Raw genomic sequence first — 24,763 nt, forward strand, 5'->3', positions numbered from 1 at the left:
ATGCCAGATAAAGGTTGAGAAACACTTTGCAGATGATCTTCAAGATGTCTCATGACTCATAAAAATGATCTACTTCAGTGGCATTTTCAATTAATAGATGCACTGATTTTTCCTGTGTACATTTAAGCTGTCAGGATCTGCTCCCGTAGTGACAGAATGAGAGGGATTGGATTTTTTTCATATTTAAAGTGTAGCTGATTAAAGTTGAAATGGGATCAAGAATATGCTTTTTTACTAATGGAGATTTTTAATAATAATGACAAGGAACTTTCAATTGCAGTGTGATGCCTCACGTGTCTGTATTGGATGCAAATCTTGAGAAATGTCCTTGACTAGGGTCGTTAAAACTGGTATGATTGGATTTGTGGCATTTTTAATGTAGACTCAGAAACAAACTGCATTATTATTGAAAGCCTGAGTTGAATTTATTGAGATGGTCTGAATAATTTTTCTGAAACAGAAATTCCGCAGACAGATGCTGTCTTTCTCTTAATGAGTTTCAGAGTCTGATAAAGAGGAAACCCAAGTCTTTGTGGGTAGCTCAGAAGAGATTTCTTTCTATCCTGCCACACAGCCTGTCTCCTGAGAAGCACAGCCATCAGCACTGACAGTAATAAACACAAAACAGAAGTCTAGATTAAATGCTGTGAATGATCTATGGCTTCATTTTGCTGGTATGCACCTGAGGCTCAAGATCCTCTTGCAAAATGATGGAAACTCATCTATCTCACTAACAAAAGTTACATGCCTACAGTGATTCGAAACAGAAACTGGCTTTACCTGTAATCTTCTGAGGTGGATTTTAAATTTTCCTTAATGGGCGGTGCTTAGACCTGGTACTTTGGCTTAGCACCCTAGAAAAACTGAGATCCACTGTAAATCAGGTTTTAGGTCAGGTTTGTTTTTTTTGATATCCTGAGTCTGCAACACGATGTTGCTATTTGGTAATTCTGAAGGAAAGATTAGTTGAGATGCTTACAGAGACACTGCAATAATGGTGACATTTATGGGATGGGGAGCCAGGAGAATCTCTCACTGGGCATGAATTATGAGCTTGTGTCAGGTTCTAGGGTGCACAGTTGGAAAGGTCACCTTCATTTTCCTCCCTTACTCCCTCTTGGCAGCAGAATAAAGTTGCTCCTTAGTGGTGTTACTGGGATGACAAGAAATGTGGTACTTCTGTTTTGTAAGATTTTTGCAAATGCCCTGGGTCCATACTACACATTCTGAGTCTCTTCTCAAACCAGCCTTGCTGGACAACCACATTTTCAGATCCAGTAAGTGGCATCAACTATAAAAAACATTAAAGAGCAACATTTTATAGTTCCAAAGAAGATGGGAAGTTCCAGGAATTAGTCATAAAATCAATCTCTTCCACCTAATAAGGGTGCATAAGTGGGTATAAGAACCTGGGGAAAGGCTCTCAAGAAAAGGGAATTAGAGCAGCAAAGATGACAGCACATTGTGGAAGAAAAATGCATTTCTGCTGTGGCTGTTCAGAAAGATGCCTGAGATACAGCCAGCTCCTTGGTTCACAGGTTCCAGGGAAATGTTTGCAGAGCCACATATGGGAGGCAACATGTGGATCTCTGATGGCATAAGCCCAATTGTTTGCATTTATATGTACAAATGTGCCACCTGTCCCCATGAATTTCAGACAGAAAATGTGCTCTGAGAGCTGATGGAAAGGAGAGGCAATCCCAGTTCCTCATTTTCATATTAGAGTACCTGTGGTAAAAAAAAAACCTGTGGTAAAAAAAGACTGCAGTATTTAAGTGCAGCCTCCCACTGCCTTATTCTAACTCTCCCTCGAAAGCAGTGCACAGGTAGGGTTCTCACTCACTGTCTGCTTCTGCCAATAATATGGTAAAACACAACCAGCACCAGTGGAAGATTTCCCATTAGTGCTGAAGCAAATGTCTGAGGTCAGGCTGTGAGAGAGGTGAAGCTGGAGGGCTTCTCCTCCCCTCCAGGGACTGCAGCTGTTGATAGAACTAACAAACTGAATAAAGCAGAAATAACAACCTGCAGTCCTTCCTGCTGAAACGAAGATTTCAATAACCTGTGCTGCAAAAGGCAATAATAAGCATCCTCCTCTGTTTCAAACCTTTAGTAGAGAAGATGCCAGGGGAAGAAACCCATCCTTAAAATGATTGCTCAGATTAAAAGGCTTGTGCAAAGCTGGGGTGAGGGAGATTGACTTTCCTCCCAAGCAAAGCATGCAGAAAGGCAAACAGGGTCTGGCTGTTTCCAGGCAGAGCAGGCTGTTTTAATGACCTCGGCTCTCTCTGTCAGTGCATCCACGCGAGCTCCTTTGTGCACATCCGTGTGTGCTCCGCTGGGCTGGACCCTGGGAGAACACGCACCCTCCGCATGACCAAAGAGCAGATCCAGCATCAAACATGGAAGGAAAAAAACAAAAACAGGGAGGGAGGCCCGAAGTCTCCAATCTGACATGCTCAGCAAGTTACTGGTTGGCATGGTAGTGACGCCACCAGCACTAGGAAAGAAGCTTTCCCTCACAGTTTCTCTCAGGTTTATTGGGAAGATTATAAAAAAATTTGCATTTTAAAATATTTGGAAGAGACTTCTGCATAAGTCAAGAGGACATTTCTGCCCATATTGCTTCAGATAGTGAAAAGAGAGTTTAAAGGGAAAAACCAAGCAAAATCCCATTGACTTTCTTCATGGCTACTGAAAAGGGTCTTGAAAGAACTTGTCTTGTGAGCGAGAGGGACATCAAGAAGTACTCATTGGCCCTAGACAGGTAACACAACTCTTTGTTTCCTTCACTAACATTTCTGTGTCAGAGCAATGCGAGATCACCAATCTGCCAACCTGCTGCAGGAGTCAAAGTCTGGAGAGTTTCACTGTGCATACATTCTACTACTTTCAAAATGTTTTGTTCAATTTTTTCCTTTCCAAACTTTCTTATTAGATATTTGAAGCGTTTACTAGACAGCAGTCTGATGTGTCTGTGTCTGTGATGGATTGAACCAATCAACTATTGAAGCAAGTGTCTCTTGCTATGTATTTTATAAGCTTAGTAGATTTATTGTAGGATGCAAAACCTCATGAATTATGCTGCAATTTTAGACTGAATTATAATTGTGCTATTGACTCCATGTCTGGCTCAAGGCTCCTTCATGCTTGAATGTGTAAATTATCTGTTTGGTTTGAAAAAAAGGCAATGCTTTATTCTTGTGGATAGTCTGTTTGGCTTAGAGTTAATGTACCTCTTTTATACCAGAGGTCCAGTGAGTAAACATTTGCTTGAGTGAGGAAAGATCCTCTGAAAACATGAGATACTGTAGATGGGGTTAAAAAGATGAGTATAAATGTCTATCACGAAATAGTTTTGCAGTTTAACCTTTTTTCATTCTTCCTCTTGACTCAGACTAGCAAGTATTTTTAAAAGAAAATAGCTGTTCAGTTGCAGCTTAGCACCTCTTGACATTTCCATTATCTCATTGATTTTCAGGTTATTTATTGCTTGGCTCTCTTAAAACATGGGACAGAAACTTGGCGTAAACACTGTCAGTTCAAATGGAAATCTGTCTCTTCATGTTCTTATACTGGGGTCAGTGCCATCATATTTTAGTCATTTTAAAGTCTGGGTTATTATTCAAATATTGTTACATGGCTCCATAAATATAGATGGCACTATATGACTTCTGTGGTAATATTTATATTTCAAAAAGATCCCATATGATTCTGCAGTTCACTTTAGTTATTGAAGACACTCAGTGTTTTTTTAAAAGTTTGCAATTTTGTGCACACAGCTTCAGTGCTTGAGGTCCTTTGTCCCCTTGCAACCTCTGGACACAAAGGACAGCACTGGGCAAACCCATTATATGGTCCCCTGAGATGGGGACAGTTGTTGGGCTGCCTTGTGAGGAAGCATTTTTTGTGAGGAAGCATTTTTTCCCCTGGATCACTGGTAATGGGGAATATCCCTGATAAGAAGAAGGGTAGAATACACACTAGGGGCAAGAATCCCTGGCAGCTGATCCTCCCATCTGAGACCTGACACACCTTCTGGAGTCAATTTTTTTCTGATAATTATTTCTTAATTTAAGATTGAAATTAGTTGGGGTGAATTGCTGCAGCAATTGCAATTGTTGGACTGATGCTGCAGCTATATGCAATAGCCCCTGTGCTGGAGGGCTGGTCCCAGAGGGCTCCACAGTGGTGGTCCTGAGGTGGCCGAATGACGGAGGTGGTAGCACAGCTCTCCAAAATGAAGAGGACTTGTCACCCAGACATGTGGCTTTTGTGCTGCTTCTCCATTTTGCTTTTTCTGCCAGATGAAATTTGATTAGCTGCACAATTTAATTACTCTGTTCCAGAAATAACCAGAAATGGGGCCTGAGAGCCAGAGTCTTCCTCCTGTTGGAAAGAACTGGTAACACAGGGGAAGCCCTTGCCCTGCTTCCCATTGCACCCAGCAGCTTGGGGTGCCAGCCCAGTGGCCCAGGATACCAGCCCATGAGCCACAGCCAGCCCATGAGGGGATGCAGCCCCCTGGGCTCACAGAGCAGCTGCCTTAAGCCAACAGTAGCAATAGGCTTATCTTAGCCTTTGGTATAAATTACCACACTTTTCTGTCCCCCCATGCGTAGCCTTAATGAGCAGCTCTAATGATTTCAACAGAATTTATTTTGCACACAGATTGCCTATTTCCTTGCCATCCCCCAGCCTCTTTCTTTTTAATAAATGCCACATTATATAGTTTTATCAATATAGTTTTATCTTGACCATGTGAGTAGGAGGCCTGAAAGCTGACCCCTTTCCCTCCACTCAGGGTGGTGGAGGAGAGTGTTTTGCACATGCAAGACTTGTCTGTTGTCACTAGATGGTTTGGATGTATTAAGGCTTCCCATGTCAATCTTGAAATGCTTAAAAGGGAGTGGGCTTCAACTGAGCCCTTTGAAAGTCAGATCAGTTGTAGGTTTATTGTACAATTCACATTGGGAGGGACCTTAAGAATGTCTCTGGGCCAACCAAGAGATTGAATAATGTTGCTCAGGGCTGTCTCCAGTCTAGTCTTGAAAAAAATCTGTGGATAGAAACTTCACAACCTTTCTGGGCAATCTGCTTCAATAGGGAATTAATTTCATAATCTTTTTTTCCCCCTTATATTCAATTGGAACTTGTTTCAATTTATGACCAATGACCTCATCCTTCCTCATGTAAAGCAATAAAGCTCCATCTTCTCAATAGCCTCCTCAAGAATATTGGCAGGTTGCATCTAGGTGCTCACAAAAAGTCCAGTCCCCCTAGAAGTGCTCCAGCCTTTAATCATCCTGGTCACCCTCTGCTGAACCTGCACTAATTTACTGATCCTGCCTGTGCTAAGGACACCAAAGCTGGACACCATATTGTAGATACAGTCTCACAAATCTGTCTGTTTCCTGTGCAGGACTTCGTATTTGTTCTTCTGAAATTAGGTGGCTCCCGTAGAGCTCTTCCTCCAGACTCCTTAAGGCAGCCTTGCCCTCCAACCCATCAGCTGTACCTCCAGGTTGGCAGCATCTGCCAACGTGATCGGGGTGCCCTACACCTCCTCCTCCAGGTAACAGAGGGAGGCATTGCAGAGGATGGGTCTCAGGACAGGACACCACTTCCCACCAGACCTGAGGAAGGTTATGAGCCATAATGGTTACAGGCTCTGAAGCTGAGCACTCAGAACCTCCCATTTCATACAAAATACATTGCCCATAAGCCATACATCATCTGTTTTTAAATTAGGTGTGAACTAGGTCTCTGAGATAGTTTTGTTTGGTCTTTTCACAGTCAATGCTGGTATTAAAAGAGAATAAGTTTTTCTAATGACTAATCATTTATATTCTTTTTTTTTTCTATTTGTTATCAGCTATATAGTGATCTAGATAACCCTTTATCACAATCTAGGTAATGGCTTGACCAAATTCCTCAGCTTTCCATGAATGAAGACAGGCAAGAGTATTTTTAATTCTTTCTGGCAACAGATCACTGTAAATTGACCAGAAATATTCAATATCCCACTTCATAAATCAGTGGATTTGCATCTGATTGTGCCAGCTATGATATAAGCTAGATTTTGGGTTGATCCAGCATGGATTTCTTATTACGTTCTTTATATTGAGGTTTTGAATACCATCACACAAGTGAAACTCAAGGCTTTAAGTCTCAAAGTTTTGGTTTTTATTTTGTCTCTGAGACAAGAGACAAGGCAGGGAAAAACCCAGCAGTGGGCAATGCTGATAGCAGGAAAATTGTGTGGAAATGTTGGGATTTGTCTTCATGCAAAAGTTTTTAACATAGAACATTTATCTGTAGATATTCTTGTCTATGGACCTTACACTCCCAACTGATTCCTGTCTGCCAGGCTCAAACCAGCAAGCAAAAAGTTTGAAGGGAACCTGGGAGATGATTTCTTCAGGTGACAAGTGATTTTTTTAGGAAGCACATTAGTAATATTTTGTTCTTTTTCTCCTTTGCTGCAGGTGATATGAAAACTCTTAAGAGCTCAAAGAGTCCTCATCAAATATAGTCTTTCCACCACTCCTTATCCTTTACAGAATCAGTGCTCAGGAGGATGATGAGGATGATGGGTGTTTCTTGAGATCTCTGGACTGTTTTAGCTGAGAGGCCTGTGGTTGTCTCCTTTGCACTGGCTTGCCAGCTGGCCCAGTAGCACACAGTAACTTAGCAGACTCAGCAAACTCATACCCATTGTCGTTGCCCCCCTGCAGATGACACTAGGACCCTGCAGAATGGATTGTGTCTTCCCAGTACTGGCCATATGCCATCTCCCTTATGCCCAATTCAGTTTTGCCCAGAAAGAAAATTAGAACCAAGGTAGTAAGTTATATGAAACAGAAATTAAATAGCTAGGGCATTAGCCCAGAAAATTGATGGTTCAGAGGTATAACAATGATACATAAAATCATGAATGGTGTGAAGCAGGTAAACAGGGAATAGTCAATCATTTCTAACAGTATTAGAACTAATTAAAATAGCAGGCAGACAGCTCCAAAGTGACAAAAGACACATTATTTTTACACACATTGTAATTAAATTGTGGAACTCGATACTTTCAAGTCAGCTGGGTTTGTAGACTAGAGATCTGTAAAGAGATGTTGGACAGGAGCTCTGGTTCAGAACTGAGGAGCAGTGACTCTCTGGGAGTGTTCCTCTTTGGTACTTTGACCTTATGTATTCCTTCATGCTCATGACAGAATTTGGATACTTGGCTACATGCACTTCTGGTCTGTCTCCAGGCAGCAATTGTTATAGTGTTATGTAGAAGGAAAACTCTTGACAATACATTTATGCATACAGGGCCAGGCCCTCAAAATGAGGCCAAATTGGATAACTGAGGCATGAATTCCTATCTACTGGACATCTAAATGTATGCAAACATATAAATATTTGCCTTTATTTTGTGCCCACAGTAAGGAAAAGGAGAAACTGGACAGCCAGGTTATTAACAGGGTCTTAAATACCTTGAAAATATTCAAGATTGGTACATCAATTGAAATCGGAATGGTGCCAGCACAAGGGAGGTGACAATGGCTTTGATAAATTTTTCTCTGAAGGTAGTTTCATTATCCTTTCAGGCACCAGAAAATTACTATTTTCCCTCATGAAGGAGATGATTTCCTGTGGAAAGCACAGTGATTCCACATTTTCCTCTTGTGACGGGGGAACTCGTAATGGTCTAGGAGGATAGCAATTATTCCCACAAGCCTGCAGATCAAGGCACCCGGCAGATCAAGTGAAAATAAACAGAAAGGAAGTTGTAATAAAAAGCTAATGATTTGTGGGAAATCTGCAATATGTATTAATATTTTCTGCTTCCCCCTCCAGGCATGACTCAGTAGGAGCCTTTCAGTGACATTCCCCTGACTATCTTTTTTACAAAGGAAAGAGAATTTGAAATGGAGAAAAGATTATTTTTTAATCAGTAACTCTGCAATATGCTGGCACAGAGATGTGAAGCTCAAAGACTACATCTTGCTCTAAAATACTATGAAGGAGTTTCTGGTCTAACAGAACTGATCTTTGCACCTTAAGCTTTTGATTCACACTTTTATAAAACTGCCTCTTAGATTCTTAGATTCTTTTAATTAGTGGCAGGCAGCTTTTGAAAGAGAAAAATAATGGTTACGCAGAGGAGCTGGCAGGAGTTTTCCCAACTCATCAGGCCGGATGCTGTTCTGCAAGTTCAAAGGGAGCAGTTTAAGAATGCTTACCACCTCTGGCAACCAGGGCACTTTTATTTAGGTACCCTTTAGACAGAAAAATGTGACATTTGTGGTTTTATACCTGTCTCTGTTTGCTTTTGCATCTGTCCAGCAAGATCTGCGGACAGAGCTTTCCTGCCCCTCAGTGATGCCCTGAGGCCTTGTTAGTTGACAGAGAGACTGAAATACAAAATCCAGAAGAGAGTGAGATCATAGAGCAACCTATTTTGTTAACAACAAGGAAAGGACTTGGTGGCTCAGAATATGCAGTGGTAATTTTGGCATTCCTGCCTGAGAGGCTGTTGAGCTGATCGTGACTCATGTCATTAAGATGATTTTAATGTTCAATGCCAGCTGATGAAAATTGAGGTAAGGGGAGATTAATTTTACATGCAAATGATAGAAAAGCCTTGGAAGATAACTCCTGAGAGAGATCATGAGAAAGAAAATCTTGTCTGCCCTGATCTCCAGGGGAGTGAGAGAACTACAGCATTTTATTTAGCCATCTGGAAGGAATTAATTTGTGGTACCTTCTGTGTCTAATTCATCAGTAAAATATTGTATAAAAATGACACAGTACACATAAGGAACCCGATAAATGTAAAACTAAAGGACTGGAGAAGGACTGGCTGGTGGGGACCCAGCTGCCAGACAGGCCAACTCCTATTTATTTGTTGTTGTGAGGAAAATAAAGGAAAATGCTGACCAAAGGACTAAGCAAACTCACTGTCTCCAAGCATCAGACATGACATCTGACCAGTTGCTCTTTCACACAAGCTCCTCATGTACAGGGGGAATCAGTCACCTTGGCTGAGCAAACAGAGACCACATGCTAACCTGGCTGGGAAACAGGCTGACTCAGGGGAACATCACACCCTTGGAACATCTCAATATTTACAGAACCAAATCCACATTGATAATCTACACTTACAGGGATTGACTGCCAAGGTGGGTCAGCTCTTCTTCCATCAGTACCTCTGGGTTGTTGATGAACATAAAAAGCCAAGACATCAGCTCTGCAGGTGCCTTTGCCTCTTGCCCACTAGTGTGGGGCATCTGGCAGAACTTCAAACCTACTGAGCAGCTGCAGCCCCCTCAGGCCACCCAAAAAGGCAGCTGGAAAAAGCTTGTGATTTCAGTATAGGTTTTTTTTCTGGACATTGACTACTGGAGGTTGGCAGCCACCAGCTGATTTCTTTCCAGTGAGATTTTAGGCATCTTGACACTTCTATAAACAATGCAGAAACACTACAGAAAGCCACCAGGATTCATGTTACTTCCTGGAGCACAGGTTTTCTTCAGCTGAGGAAACAATTCTTCCTAGTCCCAGAGGAAAGTCTGAAGTCAAAATGGGGAAAAGCCACTGGGGCAAATAAGCCAGTCTCACATCCTGCCCCCAGACTAATTTCAGACTTGGAAAAAAAGCAGTGGAGTTTGCTGTGTTTCTGGGTAGCCCCTGCACACACAGACCTCAAACAGCTGCAACACGTGGTTATAGGGACAGTGTGTGTGTGCATCTTGGCAGAATTCATCTTCTGGTGCACTCATCACATTAGGAGTAGCTCTGGCAACAAATGTTGTATTGGGAGAGACTGAATGGCTTTAAGTACCCCTAGGAGAGGGTTTAGAGGGTGTTTTTGCAATTTAGGATCTTTTTTGTTGAGAGATGAGAAGGGAATATCCTTGCTCAGCAAATCACCTTGGGGCCTCCCAGGGAGAATCTCTTGGTTGTTCTATTGAGTGCACCAAACATTGTGGGTATCCAGGAGCCCCCAGAGTTGCCATGCAATGAGCTTGGCCCCAGACCTCTCTACCCCCACCCTGTGTTTCCTGCGCAGGAACATGGAGAGGCACAATACTGAGGTTTTATGGCAGAGCAGACTTGGCTGAAAAATCACTTTGTAATGGAGAAATGCGCAAAGAGACACTTCTGCTGGACTTCTCCCTTTACCATGACCTCAGTGGCACAAAGGGTTCTACATGTACTATGAGTTATATGTACCATGGAGAATTGATTTACTTGATTTTTGAATACCTTTGAGATTTTTTGGCTAATATTTTCTATGCTCAGGCTCTATGCTAAACTGGAATTTCTCTATTTCTATGCTGGAATATTGGTAGATTTTGTACATATGTGGAAATTTAAGATGAAATAGTCCTGTTAAGATAAAATAAAGACAGGAGACAAATATCTTTAGCCGATTATATTTAAGAAAAAGAAGTTTGGGGTGTTTTTTTGCCTAGTCTTCCTGACAAAGCTGTTCAGAATAAAATCCTGGGGTTTTTTTAGTAGAATTTTCTCCATATTATGCTGAACTTGGTAACTATTTGCATGAGGTACAATTTTTTTATAGTCATGTGGTGTGCATGAGATACACAGCCTAGGAAGGCCACCCTGCTTCATAAACTGTTAAATGATGTAGGAGAGCCCAAAGAGCTAGGAAACACAGCCAGAACACTCATTTCATGTGCAGCTCCCTCCCACAGAGCCTTGCTTGTGCCAGCAAGCCTCTACTTTGACCTGCTCTGCTGTTCCCAATGCTGCTTTTACCCTCTGAAAGCATTAATTACATAATTTCTGTGGCTGTAGGGCCAGATGCCTGAATAGCCGGGGCTTTTCTTTTTTAACCTTTTATTTCTTTCTATCCCAAAGGATGAGCTGCCTTCAGAAGAATCCAAATGAAGAGAGGCAGCAGCAGGAAGCAGAAGTTACAGGAGCTAATCCAGCATATCACTGTCACAGCTACTCACAGGCCTATGAGAACAGAAAGAGGGAGCAGCATCAAGCCAGGAGGAAGCTCTGTGTAGCATCAGTAATTTGCACCTTCTTCATGATTGCTGAGATAACAGGGAAGTATTGTTCAAAAAGAGCCCAGTCTGGTGCCCAGCACAGCCACATTCTTGCCTTGAGTGCACTCTGACTGCAGGGATCATGCTGACATGGGTGAACCCACCCGGCATTAAAGAACTCTACTTTGTCCCCAGTCATTAAAAGAACTGGGGGGAGGAGAGGGTTTAGGTGAAATGATCAAAATATTTTCATATATTCATTCAAGGATTGCATCTGGTAGGAATACAAAGATAAGTAAATGGTCTGAACTGTTTTTCCAGGTCTTTAAGCTTGACTGATGCATGTCTTAGCATCACAAAGGTTTTCTAATAAATTGAGTTGCATTCTTTTTAAAAGATTAAAAGATTTTACGTATTTATCCAGGCCAATGAGACCTCAGCACTGATAGAGGCTGCTAGCAGTAGGATCTGAAAATAAATTCAAGTCTTTTCAAAATCCAGGGAAATCCAGGGCCAGATTCACCATCTGTTTTTCTACAGCTAAGTCAATGTATTTATATCAGGTCATGTTTATCTTTTAAATTGGCCTGCTGGTGTGTCTCTAGATCAATGGAAGATTATTCCCCTCCCTAATTAGCTTTCACTTCTGGAGCCACACTACAGCATCCAATAGAAGTATTTGGCTTGCTTATAGAATATTTGCTTTCATTTTGTCTCACTGCCCTGCTCTCTCCATGGATTCTGTGACATTTGTATCCACCTGGTAGTTCCTGGCTCTTTAATTTGCCCTTCTCTGCAGTGAGCTGAGGTAAGGGAAGGCATGGGGAATCCCGCAGACTTTTGCCATGTGTGTTCCAGTCGATGTAACAAAAATCAGCCAGGAAGGCTTCTGAAACCCATATTTTCCCAGCTCAGACATCTCTGGATCCCCATGGAAATGAAACAGAAAGGCTTTGTCTTCCCTGCAAGTGAGAAGTGGAGTCACTGAAAGACTTGCTGCATTTCTGCCTTCTCCTCTGGCTGCCAAACCCAGCAGGGCCTTCTCCAACTCTTCCCTCCCACGCGCTCCCTCTGCATGAAGCGCTGTTGTTTGTAGGTCATGTGCATTTCCCCCATGAAAACCAGCGCATGCTGCTAATCCCCATGCAGTAATTTCCAGTCCAGAAGTAATGCATTATTAACAAAACCATATAATCAGTAGGCTTAAGTTTGGTGAATGTGGCTGTGCTAGAGGGTAATTGGAAGGACAGATGATATGTTAACTAAATGTTTCATTTTGCTTAATGAATCATGCAGCTTTTTTGCAGTGACAGCTTAAGTAACAGGCTTGAAGACCGTTTTGCTTCAGACCATTAAACTTTGACAAACCAGTTATTAACTGCAGTTACAGACAGCTCTCTGTGGAGATTTTTGTAATTATGAACCATACATTTAATATTTTTAATCATTAGGCGAGACTGCTGTGCCTGATGATTGACCATTGAGTGACTGAAAATTTCTACTGCTTGTGGTCTATAAATCTATAAACATCCATTATAGGGATTGGTAAGTCTTAAAGGCCACTTGTTGGGAGTATTGATAAAAAGCTGTAAAAGCCTAAACCTATGACACTTATTTTATTCATGAACAAAGAGTATCTTCCCCTCCCCTCCTTGCCCTCTGAGGACAAACAGCTTCCATGGGCATTATTCTGCTAAACAGAAGAAACAAAGCTGCATCACTCTCAGAGAGGTTGAAAAGTTGTGCTTCTTTGAATGCCTGGATCACTCCATGATATTTTTTCCTGAACCATCTGTGCTGGCCATTACTGCTTTCCCAAACAGGGCACTGCTGGTTGAGCCTGATGCACCATCAACTCTCCTTGAAAGACAATTACCTTCTGTTCTTCTAAGGCAGATCCATCACAATCTCCATAGATCTGGAGGTATCAGTCAGGACAATACAGTCTGGGCTCCAGTGTGGAGCCCAGATATGAAAGTGATCTCCAATGATTTTTGGTAGTTAAGGACCAAGTGGATTTCCAAGCACTTCCACTTGGGCAGTAGAAAGAAAGACAAACACTGCATGTGGTCTCACGTCAGAGCGGGACATAAAAACTTGATCAGTGAGACAAGTTGCTAAGTTAAGCAGACTGAGATCTCTGAAACTCACCCAAGCCATTAGTTATGCCAGCAATACATAAAATAATAATTTGCAAACATTTTTCAAAGACAGCATGCTAGCAGCAAGCTTTTGAGATGCTGTCCCACAGAACATGGAAATAGAGTATATAAAATGCAATATGGTTTTGCCCACAGCTTGTGACCTACATATTTGTTTGCTGAAACGTACCTGATGCCTGGGTTATTAACATCTGGCCACTGCCAAACCAACCTTCTTCCCCCTGCTAAGCAGAACCACCTCCCTCTTGAGATTACAGTCACTGTGAAAACAATGAAAGTCTAAGAGATGTGCCATGACCAAAAAGTATCTGTGCATTTACACTTGAGCATGTGCTGGGAAATACTTATTCTGATGAATTTTTCATTTTACCACAAGGAATGAGGTGCCCCCAGATTCTGCAGCCATGCTTTCTCCCTTTTGGGAAGTAACTTTGAGCAAAATTCTGCATTGAGAAAACGTATGCTGATAAGTATTCTAATCTAAAATATGCATACAGAAGGAAATTAAACAGACAGTCCATCCTGCTGGCATGAAAATGCTCCAACTATAAGGAAACAAGAGATATATCTACACGTCCTTTTGGCAGTGGTATGCTGCCAAATATTTGAATGAGGCATTTTATGATGTTTTTCAGGATTCATTAATTCTCATACAGGTTGTGGTCAGGAGAAATGAGTGAGCTGAAATTAATTAAATGGCTAAAGAATGGAAATGCTTTGTAAAATGTAGAAACTAGGTGTTTTGGCTCTGTTATTTCATATTTCTACTTTTCTACATTTGTGCTTTGATGAAAAGATTCACTTGCTGTAATGTGTTGGAAGGACAGTGTCCTGCCTGGGATCCTTGTCTTCTGCAGCCACCAGGAGCTGGGACAGTTCAATGCAAACTTTTAGTTTATTTGGATTTGCCTTTAGCCCTAAGATATGGCTAGAAGAATTTGGCAAAATAATGATATTTTGCTTACAGAGTAAAAGAAATGTAAATTAAAATAACCCAAAAGAATTTTAATTTGGTGGATTTTTTTCCTTCAGAATCCACATAAATCCAAACCCCCACAGAGTAAAATTATATTCAACCACATTTTTTGAGCTCTAGCAGGAAAGTTAAGTCATGCATTACAGATTCAAAATGATAAATTGGTCCTGAGAACAGAATATTTTTCTCCGTGCCCTCACTAAAATGGTTGATTGCTTATCACAGTTCTACTACTTGGATCTTTCCATGTATTCCTGTTTTAGTGTTGCCTATGACAAATAAACAGTCAGGCACCAGGAAGAACATGCATATTTTCCTGTAACAAATAGGAAATTAATCCCATAAACTAGGTCTCTGAACTGTTGTACATACATAAAAATATCCGTGTTCTGTGAAAAGATAGTGGGAGGATACTGGAAATCTGATTCCTAACATGGAATGTCACAAAAATATGGCTTTTCACAAAAAAAATCTCATATTAAAATAGACAAATGGTACAACAGTAATGTAAGTACAGAACTAATGTATCACAACTCTTATTGTTCTTAGGTCTTTAACTAAGAAATTTGGTTTATGTATTTTTATTAATTCATCCCTTTCGCTGCATGAATGAGGTACAAAATGAAATACCTTTGAAGAGGTTTGGGTCTTGTATATGATGACTGAAAATTGAGTGTTCCCTATGATTCTCAGCAAAACAGGTCTTGAGTTTGATCTGGTTGGCTCAACCTTTCGAGCAGAGCCGTGACCCGGGCAGGTGTTTCACAGGTGGGCAGATCGCCGGGAGCCTGGCGGTGGTCAGCGACGCGGCACACATCCTGGTGGACCTGGCAAGCTTCCTGATCAGCCTCTTCTCACTGTGGCTCTCCTCCAAACCTCCCACCAAACACTTCACTTTTGGGTGGCACCGAGCAGGTAGCAAACATGTCACATGATGAGCATGTGGAATGGGAAAAGGAAGTTATCACAGGCAGGGACTGGAGAACAAGCTGATGTCCAGCACAGGTCTGGTCTGCAGGCATTTAGAGACAGTGCACTAATGCTCCCACAGCTCTCAGGACATGAAACACAGTAAAACAGTGAATTTCAAAGAAGTGAAGAGTCACCTCATCTACAAGCATGTCTTTCAGTTCATTATTTACAATAGTTTTGGGCTGGTGCTAACTTTGCTTGAAATAACAGCAACTTCTCTCAGTGACTTGAGGGTGTGGAGGATTGTGCTCTCAACTTGTTATGAAACAAGTTTCTATAAAAGCAACAATAACCATAAAAATTAGGGTTTGCTCCATTTCTAAAGCAAATTATTAAATCATTTTTAGAAGTCCACAGTGTTACATTTGTAGAAAAGTGAGATCCTTTAACATTTACCCTTTTCTAGCTTCTCTCCTTTCATCTCTCTTTATCACTGTTGGTTTTTATCAGATGCAAACAGGTTTTTAAAGTACTCTGTCCTCAACCTAAACCAACCATTTTACAGATGATACCTAATATCAAAAGCCTGACAATCAAACACAAGTGTTTTCACAAAAGACAAGACACTAGCAAAATACTAACAGTGAGAATAATTTTCAGGGATTATGAGTCTATTCAAGATTTAGACACCTAAATATCAATGCCTACATGCACATGAGCACCTTTAAGCACAGGGTCCAAGTCTGTGATATATTCAACAGAAATCGTGACTCCATTTAGCCTCCTAAACATGGAAGTTCAGTGGTACAACCCTAGGATGTCAGAGGCTTGTGCATGGGAATGGCAGCTCTTGTGCAAGACCTGTAGGAATCTGCACAAGGTGCCAAGCACAAAATCAGGGCTGTCAAATATGACCAGACACTCACAGCTGAGAAACCAGTAAGTGATCCCAGTCAGCCAGTGAAGAAGGGAACTGTGTCAGTCATCATTAATTTGATGTCCACTGTCCACAGAGGGGGCTTAGACACTGAGGTAATGCCTACAGGAAGGCAATTTAGCTGTCTCTGTCTGAAAGTAAGTCTCATGTTGGATGTCTCAGGGTTCAATTTTGTTGCTTATATGTAATTATTTGTGCCATTTGAAATCCAGTTGCCACTCTGGAAGTCAATTATACACCTTGTGTCAAGCCACACATAGAGGTGTTAGTGTACCTCAGATGACTCAGAACACCTGTGCACCAGAGCCAAGGACTCAGATGATAAATGCTTCAAGGATGTTCAGTAGTAAAGTCCAGAAGCACCTTCTGACTCTGACGTCTGTAGGCCAAGGCTGGTTGTAGCTGCAGCGAGTACCAGGGAAGGCATATACTCATCCTGTCTTTCTGTAGCTCCCTAAGTATATTCTACCAGCTCTGTTGGAAACAGGCTGCTGGGTGAGTGGGAGGTTCAGTATGGCCCAAGCATGGTTGGCATTATGTAGACAACGCAGAGCTGAATTTTGCAGCCTTAGTAAACTACTACTTAACATCAGTTGATCTACCATTACTTTTCATGTTCATTATCTCTTATCCTGGGGAGAAAAAGTGAGAGACCTCTCTTGCTGATGTAGGCAGGTTCAGCCACTTAATGTAACTTCATCCTCAGTCTGAACTAAATTATTTTTATTTTGTCATTGCAAGACAGAACTTCAAAACCAATCCTTTATTGCCCTTTCTATCCTGGTAGCAAAAAGAGCCTTGCATCAAATGTTAGAAGCTATTTCATGATTGTTATCCTGTTTCTTGCTTATTTTCTCAGCTATATTCTCAGTTTAATATGCAGGTGGGTACCTTAATAGAGTAGCTGAGGGCAGTCAGGTGGCAATGTCACTCTTCGCTGACTACCAAGGTCTTGCAGGTGCAGCCCTCCTTGATACTGGAGGATGTTTCTTCACTGCTTCTCTCAGACTGATAGGTTCTGTAATGAAAAGACTCTTTATGGCAGTGCTCAGCTTTAGCCATCTGAATGCCTCCTGCCCTCCATGCCAAAGCAGTGCAGCTACTTCCATAAACACAGAAACACAATATTGAATAAGATTGATAGTGTGAGCCAAACTATTTTCAGATACAAACTTCTCTTGCACCTTAATTTTCTCAGCTGTACTCAGAGATTCCCACACAATCCTAGACTATTGTTTGCTGTGCTCTGTTAGTGCTAGTAGTTCTGAAAAAAGTAACTGAGAACATCTTGAGTGAAGTATTAATGCTGCTGTACTGATCTGCCAGCTTAACTAAACTTTTGCCAAGATACTCCATTAAAAATTAATATGTAAAGATGACCACTAACATGTCCTGTTATTGAAAATATGCATAAATCCACACAGGTGGATACAGGTGCTCACAAGAGCTCTTGGCTGCTTTCATGCACTGCCATTAACACCTTCAGCTGGGCCAAGTTTGCAGAGGTTCAGCCTGCAACTTGAGGAAAAAAATTGTAGGATATATGTTTGCTTCTATTTACTTTTAAGCAAAACTAGATTCCTCTGGTGGTGCACTTTGATTTATTATTTTCCAGTTTTAGGCAAAACTGTTATTTGATAAGCTTTTGCAGCCTGCAAAAGAGGGAATCCCCATAAAATTATATAAAAAATTATAAGCTGTTTTAATGGATTGTCAGTGGAGGTCTGTGCAAATGCTTTCTGGCTGTCTACTGCCTTTCACTTTAATGTGAGCTTGCATTTTCTTTGGTATTGTCTCAGTTGTGCTCATTTACCCATTCAAGTCACACGGCAATTACTAGTCCCATATCCTATTAAAAACATGCTGCACGTTCATATGCACTTCCTTGGCCCTCTCCTATAACAGTGCAATAAAAGCTGGCCTTGGGGACTGGATTTATTTGAGCCCAACTCAAAGCCAATTGAGACAAAATTAAATTTTGCTACCTCAGGGAAAAAATAACTTCTTTTGTTCTCATCACAGCTGGTGGCACAAAAATGACTTTGTGGCATTGGCACAATGAGTTCTAGGATAAGTTTTGCTGACAGGACCTCGCTGGGAGCTGCAACTGTCTTTCTGAAATATGCAGTGGTGAGAGGCGTGCAGAAACAGGGGAGGCTGTGCCTCTCTCCGAGAGAGGTGGGCTGGTCTTTATGGATTTCACACCACAGTCAGGGCCAGGCAAATTCCTTTTGTTCCTCCCAGAAGTCCCCAAATGATCTTTTACATATCTCCAATTTCTTAGAATGTTGCATGAGCTCAGCACTGGAAAGGGGACAAAAGCAGGAGCAGGTAGAACAGGGTTAGGCCACCACATGCACAAGGCTGCCACTAGATTTACTATGATCAGAAAGGAGGTTGGCCCATTCTTTTTGAGCTTTAGGACTGCTAGGATACGAGAAGCAGCTCCTGGCTATAAAGCTCATACACCTGGAACCATTATCATCAACCTCTTAAAATTTTTTGCAATCCTATTCTGACTGTTAAAAGCAGATTTTTTTTCATTCCTAGAAATTCTGGGAGCTTTGATGTCTATGATAATAGTTTGGATGGTGACTGGTGTGTTGACATATTTGGCTTGCATGAGGCTGCTGCACCCAGATTACGACATTGATGCTACAGTGATGCTCATTACCTCTGCTTGTGCTGTGATCAGCAACATCCTGTAAGTTATTTTGTTCTCTCATATGACATTTGAACCTTGAACCCGCTGATTAATTCAATAGAAAAAAATCTATAGAGAGATAATGGCATCAAAAATATTAAGTATTTATGAGCTCTATGAGGATATGGAAAGGGGTCAAAAAGAGAGGCCCTGCTTCTCATTGGAAGTTGCAGTTGCTCTCCTCCTTTCAGTTAGCTGCCACACTGGGAAGGCAAATGAATCTACAGACCCCAGGAAAAGATTATTCTTCATCTCACTTTTTATTAGATGTCAGAATATTCAAGAACTCTATAGAAAATGAGGCCTCATTAATTATCCCATTCACAGGCTTTCTTGATTATGCAAATCACTGAAAACCTAGGAATTGTCTGCTCAGCCACCTCTGCATTTCTACTTAATGTGTCAGATTTTACCATTCAGCATTCAGAAGTCACAGGGGTGGTGGTGTGTATGACCTCAGTGCTTTCAGAGATGCAGCACATCCTCTGATATTTGCAGCTTTACATCTCTTGCAGACTAAGCCTGATTCTGCACCAGACTGGCCATGGGCACAGCCATGGGGCACAAGCCATGTCAGCCCCCCTGGAAAAGCCAGCTCTGAGCAATGCCAGCCTGCAGGCAGCCTTTGTGCATACCATTGGAGATCTATTCCAGAGTATTAGTGTGCTAATTAGTGCACTTATCATCTTCTTTAAGGTTGGTTTTATTAGCTCATATGCCTGCCTTGCAATCAAGGGTAAGTGCTATTTTCACAGCATTGTGACATTAGGTACTATGTAAATATTTCCTCTGTCTTAATCATACACACTGTAATTGTATTAAAGAGAATTATTCTTGGGAACTGAAATAAGTGTTGAGGGTGTAACCCTTGCTTCTTGCTGTTTCAACTGGATACTCTGGTGTCTCCCTGTTTTCATCTGTAGCACCTTCGTTCCCTATGCTGAGGCTCCCTAACAGGCAAAGGAGGCGAGCACTCATTCTGTACTAGATTAATGGAATTTATTATTCTTTCATGTTAACTAATTAAAAATGAGAATAACTGACAATAATGAAATTAACAAAGTGGTCTGTTCATGTTTTTCTAGCCACAGTACAAAATAGCTGACCCAATCTGCACATTTGTGTTTTCCATCTTTGTTTTGGCAACTACCATCACGATTTTAAGGGATATTTTAACTATGCTAATGGAAGGTAGGACCTGATTCTAAAATCAATACACTTGCATTTAGATTTTTTTCTGTTCCTTTTTCCATGATGCTTATATATGTTGGAAAAAAGTATAACAGCACATTTCTGATAGTCTCATGATTCTGATCACACTTTAAACCTACTTCTAATTTTAATCAATCTTCCATTACATTAGGTTTACACTTATGCCAGTTTTTGTAAAAAACTTTGTACTGGTATTTTGCTAATGATCTCTGAGTTGATTTTGTTTGCTATATGTGTAGCATTTCTTTCTATCACCTCTTTGGCATATGAGATGCCTACTTACCTTGTTAGTTGTGTATTTCCTTTACCTGTGTAAAATATAAGTCTTTGCAAGAAAAAGTGCTTTGGCTGTGCTTTGAACTGTGTGAGTGGAATAGGCTGAGTGCAAGAGACAGAAGTTTAAAAGATTTTTAGTTACATGAGTCCAGAAAAGCAAGCTGTTGGAGCTTTCCTGTTGCATTCCAGTGCATGGGAATAGACAATTCTCAGCACAGCAGCAGCAAGGAGAGCCAGGCTTAGCAATATTTAATCCTGTCAGCTATGGGCCTGAATATTTGATTTGCAAGGCCAAGTGACTTGAGCAGTCACAGATACATGTTTTTGCCTTACTCACATTGAATAATATCACCTCTTTCTCAGCTGTGAAGACATGAGGATTAAAAGCAAAAGTGGCTCTAAAAGTGCAAGTTTTGAATGGGTATTCAGTGTGACTGCCTGCATGGCTATTTCTTCTCTCTTTCACTTGCACCTACTGCTGTTTCAAGAAATAAAATATCTGTTAAAAAATTAAATATCTGTTATAAAATACTGTTATAGTAGTTTCATTCAAGTGTTGGTTTACTTTCAGTGATTGTAAGACAGAGATACTTCCATATAGAGGTGTACTTAGGCAAGAATATGGCAACTGACTGTATTTTGGCTGCCAAAATAGCAGATCTCTTGGTTACTGGGGAAAAAAAAATTAAGCTACCAGGAAGGAGGTGCAACCCCTGACACTCAGGAGTCTCTTCATAAAGCAGTGACTCCCTGCTTCTGTAAGCAGTACTGACATGCCAAAGTCACCAATGCCCTGTTCCCCTCTGCACCAAGCCCACTGTCCTCCTGGGGAACTCTCTGGGGAGTATCCTATCTCCTAAGTAGAATATTCTGCCCAGAATTTTCTGAAAATAAATTGGATGCTGGAGCTGCTGTTTCACTTTACTGATCCAAGTGGAGGAGTTCATGCTGTTCATGTAGGCATAGAGATGCACTCACAAAAGATGGTGCAAAACTACGACAGATCTGGCTAAATAGCTCACTACCCTTTGTCCCCTAAAACATGCATGAGTCTCACCCTTCCACGGAGAACTTCAAAACAAGGGATAAGATTATATAGCATAGTGAACTCTGAAATAGATGGGCTTTCCAAAGCATTGAATACTTTTATAAAAATTATCTAAGTGAATAAAGGTTCATGATTCATTTTCTTCCATTGATCACAATTTGTATCCCTTAAAAATATTGTTTTCCATCAATTTTTCCTTTTCAGGAACATCAAAAGGATTTGCTTATGATGCTGTAAAAGCAAGAATTTTAACAGTTGAAAAAGTGGAGTCTGTTCACGACCTTCATCTTTGGTCTCTGACAATGAATCAAACTGCTCTCTCTGCTCACATTGCCACAGGTCAGTAAATTTCTGTAAGCAGGGAGTAACTATTCAGCCTCTGTCTAGTAAAGGTCAGTCTTTTTGATTTAGATTAAGATGACTGTATATCTCTTACTTGTTAAAAAAAGTCGTCATAATTTTGTTGGAAAAATAAAATTAACAATAATAACAAATAAAGCTCTGAGATCCTCCTCCCAGAAATCTTGTCTAAACAACAGGGACCTCTACTTAGCCCAAAACTTGAAAACTGCAGAGGCTGTGGAATAACGAATTAAATGGCAAGATATCTAAAATAAATTAAAAGAGTTAGACTCAAACCAGATTTTTATCACAATTTTGTCAAACTTGAAAACTGTTGATCTCTACAAGAAATTCTTACAGGGCCAATATGCATTCCTGACGTGTCTCCAGAAGTAAAACGATCTTTAAAAATAAATGAAGTTTAGAGATAGCTGCAGTTCATATTTTAGAATATTATTTTAAATTGTAGTTCTTATCCCAGTTGACAAACTGTCCACTACTCAGGTCAGTTTTCTTATCTGTTTGTCAGCTTTTTATGTATTAAGAAAAAAAAAGCCAGCTGTGTTTTTGACCATGGACAGGGCTAGAGGTGAAATCCTCCATGGAGTCCCCACCTTCCAAAAACAGAGGGTCTATCAGACACCCAAATCACTTGGCAATGCTGCTGCTCCCTGACTGGATGAACTAATCTTTATTAAGTATTTCTGCTTTCCTCCAGTCTTCTGCCAAACTGAATTTCTGTGGCGATTAACTTAGCTTAACTCTTGCCAAAATTGCATATTCCAACCACATTTGAATGAACAAAGGTTTGCTGACATGGAGGTTCCTGAAAAGAGGATAAAAAGGATAAGAAACATTTTTCAAACAAACCTCTTGTAAAAAGTTTCTATCCTAGAAGTATACAATATCTATATTAGATATCAATGTCTATATTAGAAGTATACAATACTTTAAAGTATTATCAAAGTATATGTGTTTTGATTACTTTCTGCTTGCTATCTGTAGCAGACTCAACAGACAGCCAGAAGATTTTGAGAGATGTCACCCAAGCCCTCTTTGAGCACTACAGCTTCCACTCCATCACCATTCAGATTGAATCAGGAGAGGATCAGAAACCAGACTGTGTCTTCTGCCAAGAGCCCAGGGATTAAAGGGAGCAGTGTGCTATGACAAATAACCATCACCCCTCTTACAGGTCAATGGAGACTATATGTGCTGGCTGGATGTAATTGATTAACAACAAATGGTAATTAGCTGACATAACAAGCCCTGCCATTGCAAGCAGAGCATGGGCCTTTCTTTGTTGGTATCATCTACAATGAGAGAACAAGTATTAAATCCAGCCATTTGCTAGATTGCTTGTCCATCAGTTGTTTCTTTCACTTACAAGAGAAATGTCAAAATTACTCTTGACTAGACCAGCAGATTGGCAGTAAAGCAACATTTAGAGTGCCTGTCTATAATTACAGGTAACAAAAAACTAATCAACCTTCAAATTACCAACAGACAAATTATCAGAGGTATAATGAAATGTGAGTTTGGTGTTAGCAAACTCAGCACTCATTCGGGATAAAAGAGAAAATTTTAATTACTACAAGAGTTGAAGAAATCTGGGGAAGAAAGGGATGATGTTTTCCCTGTATTTTGGCAGACATTCCTCTTCCTGCCTACTAAGGGAAGTATCAAATAGGTACCATGGATCGCAAGAGAATGGATCTCAAGAGAATGGCTCACAAAACAGTTCATTCCATTCATATATGGCAAACTACTCTTTTTGTTTTTTTACCTAGCCCTATTTATGTTTCAGCTAGCCTTCAAACTCTTTTCTGCCAGGCATGAGCCTGAACTATTAACCCATATCTTGAATAGTGCTGCACCATGATAAGTTATGAGAGAAAATGTAAGGATTTCTGTGTGTCCATGTCACAAGGTACCACTGAGTCATGACCATAAAACACACCAGGTGCTCTTAGAAAATGAAAAAAATAATTAGGACAAGGAAAAACTGGGACCTGTTGTGAACCTCCTGTCTGGTGTCACAGTTCAGAGTGGCCTGTGGGGTGTTACCCAGTGACACTGCTTCCCTGAAGTTGTATCAGATAATTTTAAAAAGCCTTTGGCATATCACACAGCCATTCATTGTAAAGGGAAGGGACATGCCTCTCCTTCAGGTAAAAAATTCCCACTTTTCCTAACAAGATGCGAGTCATGGCTTCCCCAATTGAGCGTTTCCATCAAAAACACTCCAAACCACTGCTCACTCACTCCCACATTGCCCCTCCTCTTCCCCTGGGGTGGACTGGAGGAGAATTGGAGGCACAAAGGGTAAATGTTATAGGCTGGGATAAGAACCATTTACTGGAAACAGCAATGAAGTAAGAATATGAAGTTACAGCAGCAATACCAATGACAGAGTGTACAAGAGGCAAATGTTTGACATGGGAGTGCTCACCCCTGGCAATACCCCACTCTGCTGCACTACAAGACTCCAAAGTGACCCTTTCCCATCCCTGGGAAATGATAGGAGGTGGTACAAAATAACTTCCAGGCCCTGGTCATGCCCCCTCCTGGCTGCTGCAAAAATTAACCCAGTCCTGGTCAGAACCAGGAGAATGTGTTAAATCATCCTCTTTTACATACCTGGCAATGCTTACAGCAGAACTGAGAACAAAGAGTCAGGTCTTTCTGCAATCTCTCTATTTTTGTCCAACCAACTGAATTAAACTCTCACCTCTTGGCAAAAGCAATGGTTGCACTTCAAAATGCATGCTCCAGTGCTCCAAAAACCAACTTCAATTCTGCCCCTGGCACTAACATTGCTTACCATGCAGAACTAGACATAATGTTTTCCCGCTCCACAGTTCTCTCTCCAACAGCTGTAGGGCTCACTTTACTAACAGGTTTGTTAGAACAAAAATTATGTGATACCAAGTGGTACTGACTTTCCAGACTGATAGATGAAAGGTCTATTGTTATTAAGGTTTAAATGGGCCTTGCTTTTTAGGAAATTCAGTTTTATTAGCAATAGGTTCACATTAGTTTTCTCCTTTATCATTCTAAGGAGATTAGAATTTTTTATTGGGGCTTTTGACTACAGATAACACATAACTACATGATGATGGATTGATGTATTAAGCTAGCATTTGTTACCTGGTAGGGGGAACAAGAAATTA

The 24,763-nt window shown here is 40.9% G+C and overlaps 1 protein-coding gene across 1 annotated transcript; it reads left to right on the plus strand.

The window, feature by feature from the left end:
- The first annotated feature begins 2,632 nt into the window (after positions 1-2,632).
- SLC30A8 (solute carrier family 30 member 8) lies at positions 2,633-22,966 on the plus strand. The gene is made up of 8 exons (XM_032746558.3): positions 2,633-2,767; positions 10,885-11,090; positions 14,928-15,074; positions 18,559-18,712; positions 19,228-19,408; positions 19,798-19,903; positions 21,453-21,587; positions 22,596-22,966. The coding sequence occupies exons 1-8, from the start codon at positions 2,688-2,690 to the stop codon at positions 22,739-22,741; spliced, it is 1,155 nt and encodes a 384-aa protein (XP_032602449.3). The 5' UTR covers positions 2,633-2,687; the 3' UTR covers positions 22,742-22,966.
- The last annotated feature ends 1,797 nt before the right edge of the window (positions 22,967-24,763 follow it).

This window comes from Taeniopygia guttata, chromosome 2, assembly GCF_048771995.1.
Source record: "Taeniopygia guttata chromosome 2, bTaeGut7.mat, whole genome shotgun sequence".
NCBI classification, from domain to species: domain Eukaryota; kingdom Metazoa; phylum Chordata; class Aves; order Passeriformes; family Estrildidae; genus Taeniopygia; species Taeniopygia guttata.

Excerpts from the sequence above, each read along its gene's own strand:
- SLC30A8 (XM_032746558.3), top strand. The coding sequence starts at position 2,688 with ATGGCTACTGAAAAGGGTCTTGAAAGAACTTGTCTTGTGAGCGAGAGG. Across the intron at positions 15,075-18,558 it reads TTTTGGGTGGCACCGAGCAG|AAATTCTGGGAGCTTTGATG; the intron begins GTAGCAAACATG and ends TTTCATTCCTAG. Across the intron at positions 19,904-21,452 it reads TTTAACTATGCTAATGGAAG|GAACATCAAAAGGATTTGCT; the intron begins GTAGGACCTGAT and ends TTTCCTTTTCAG.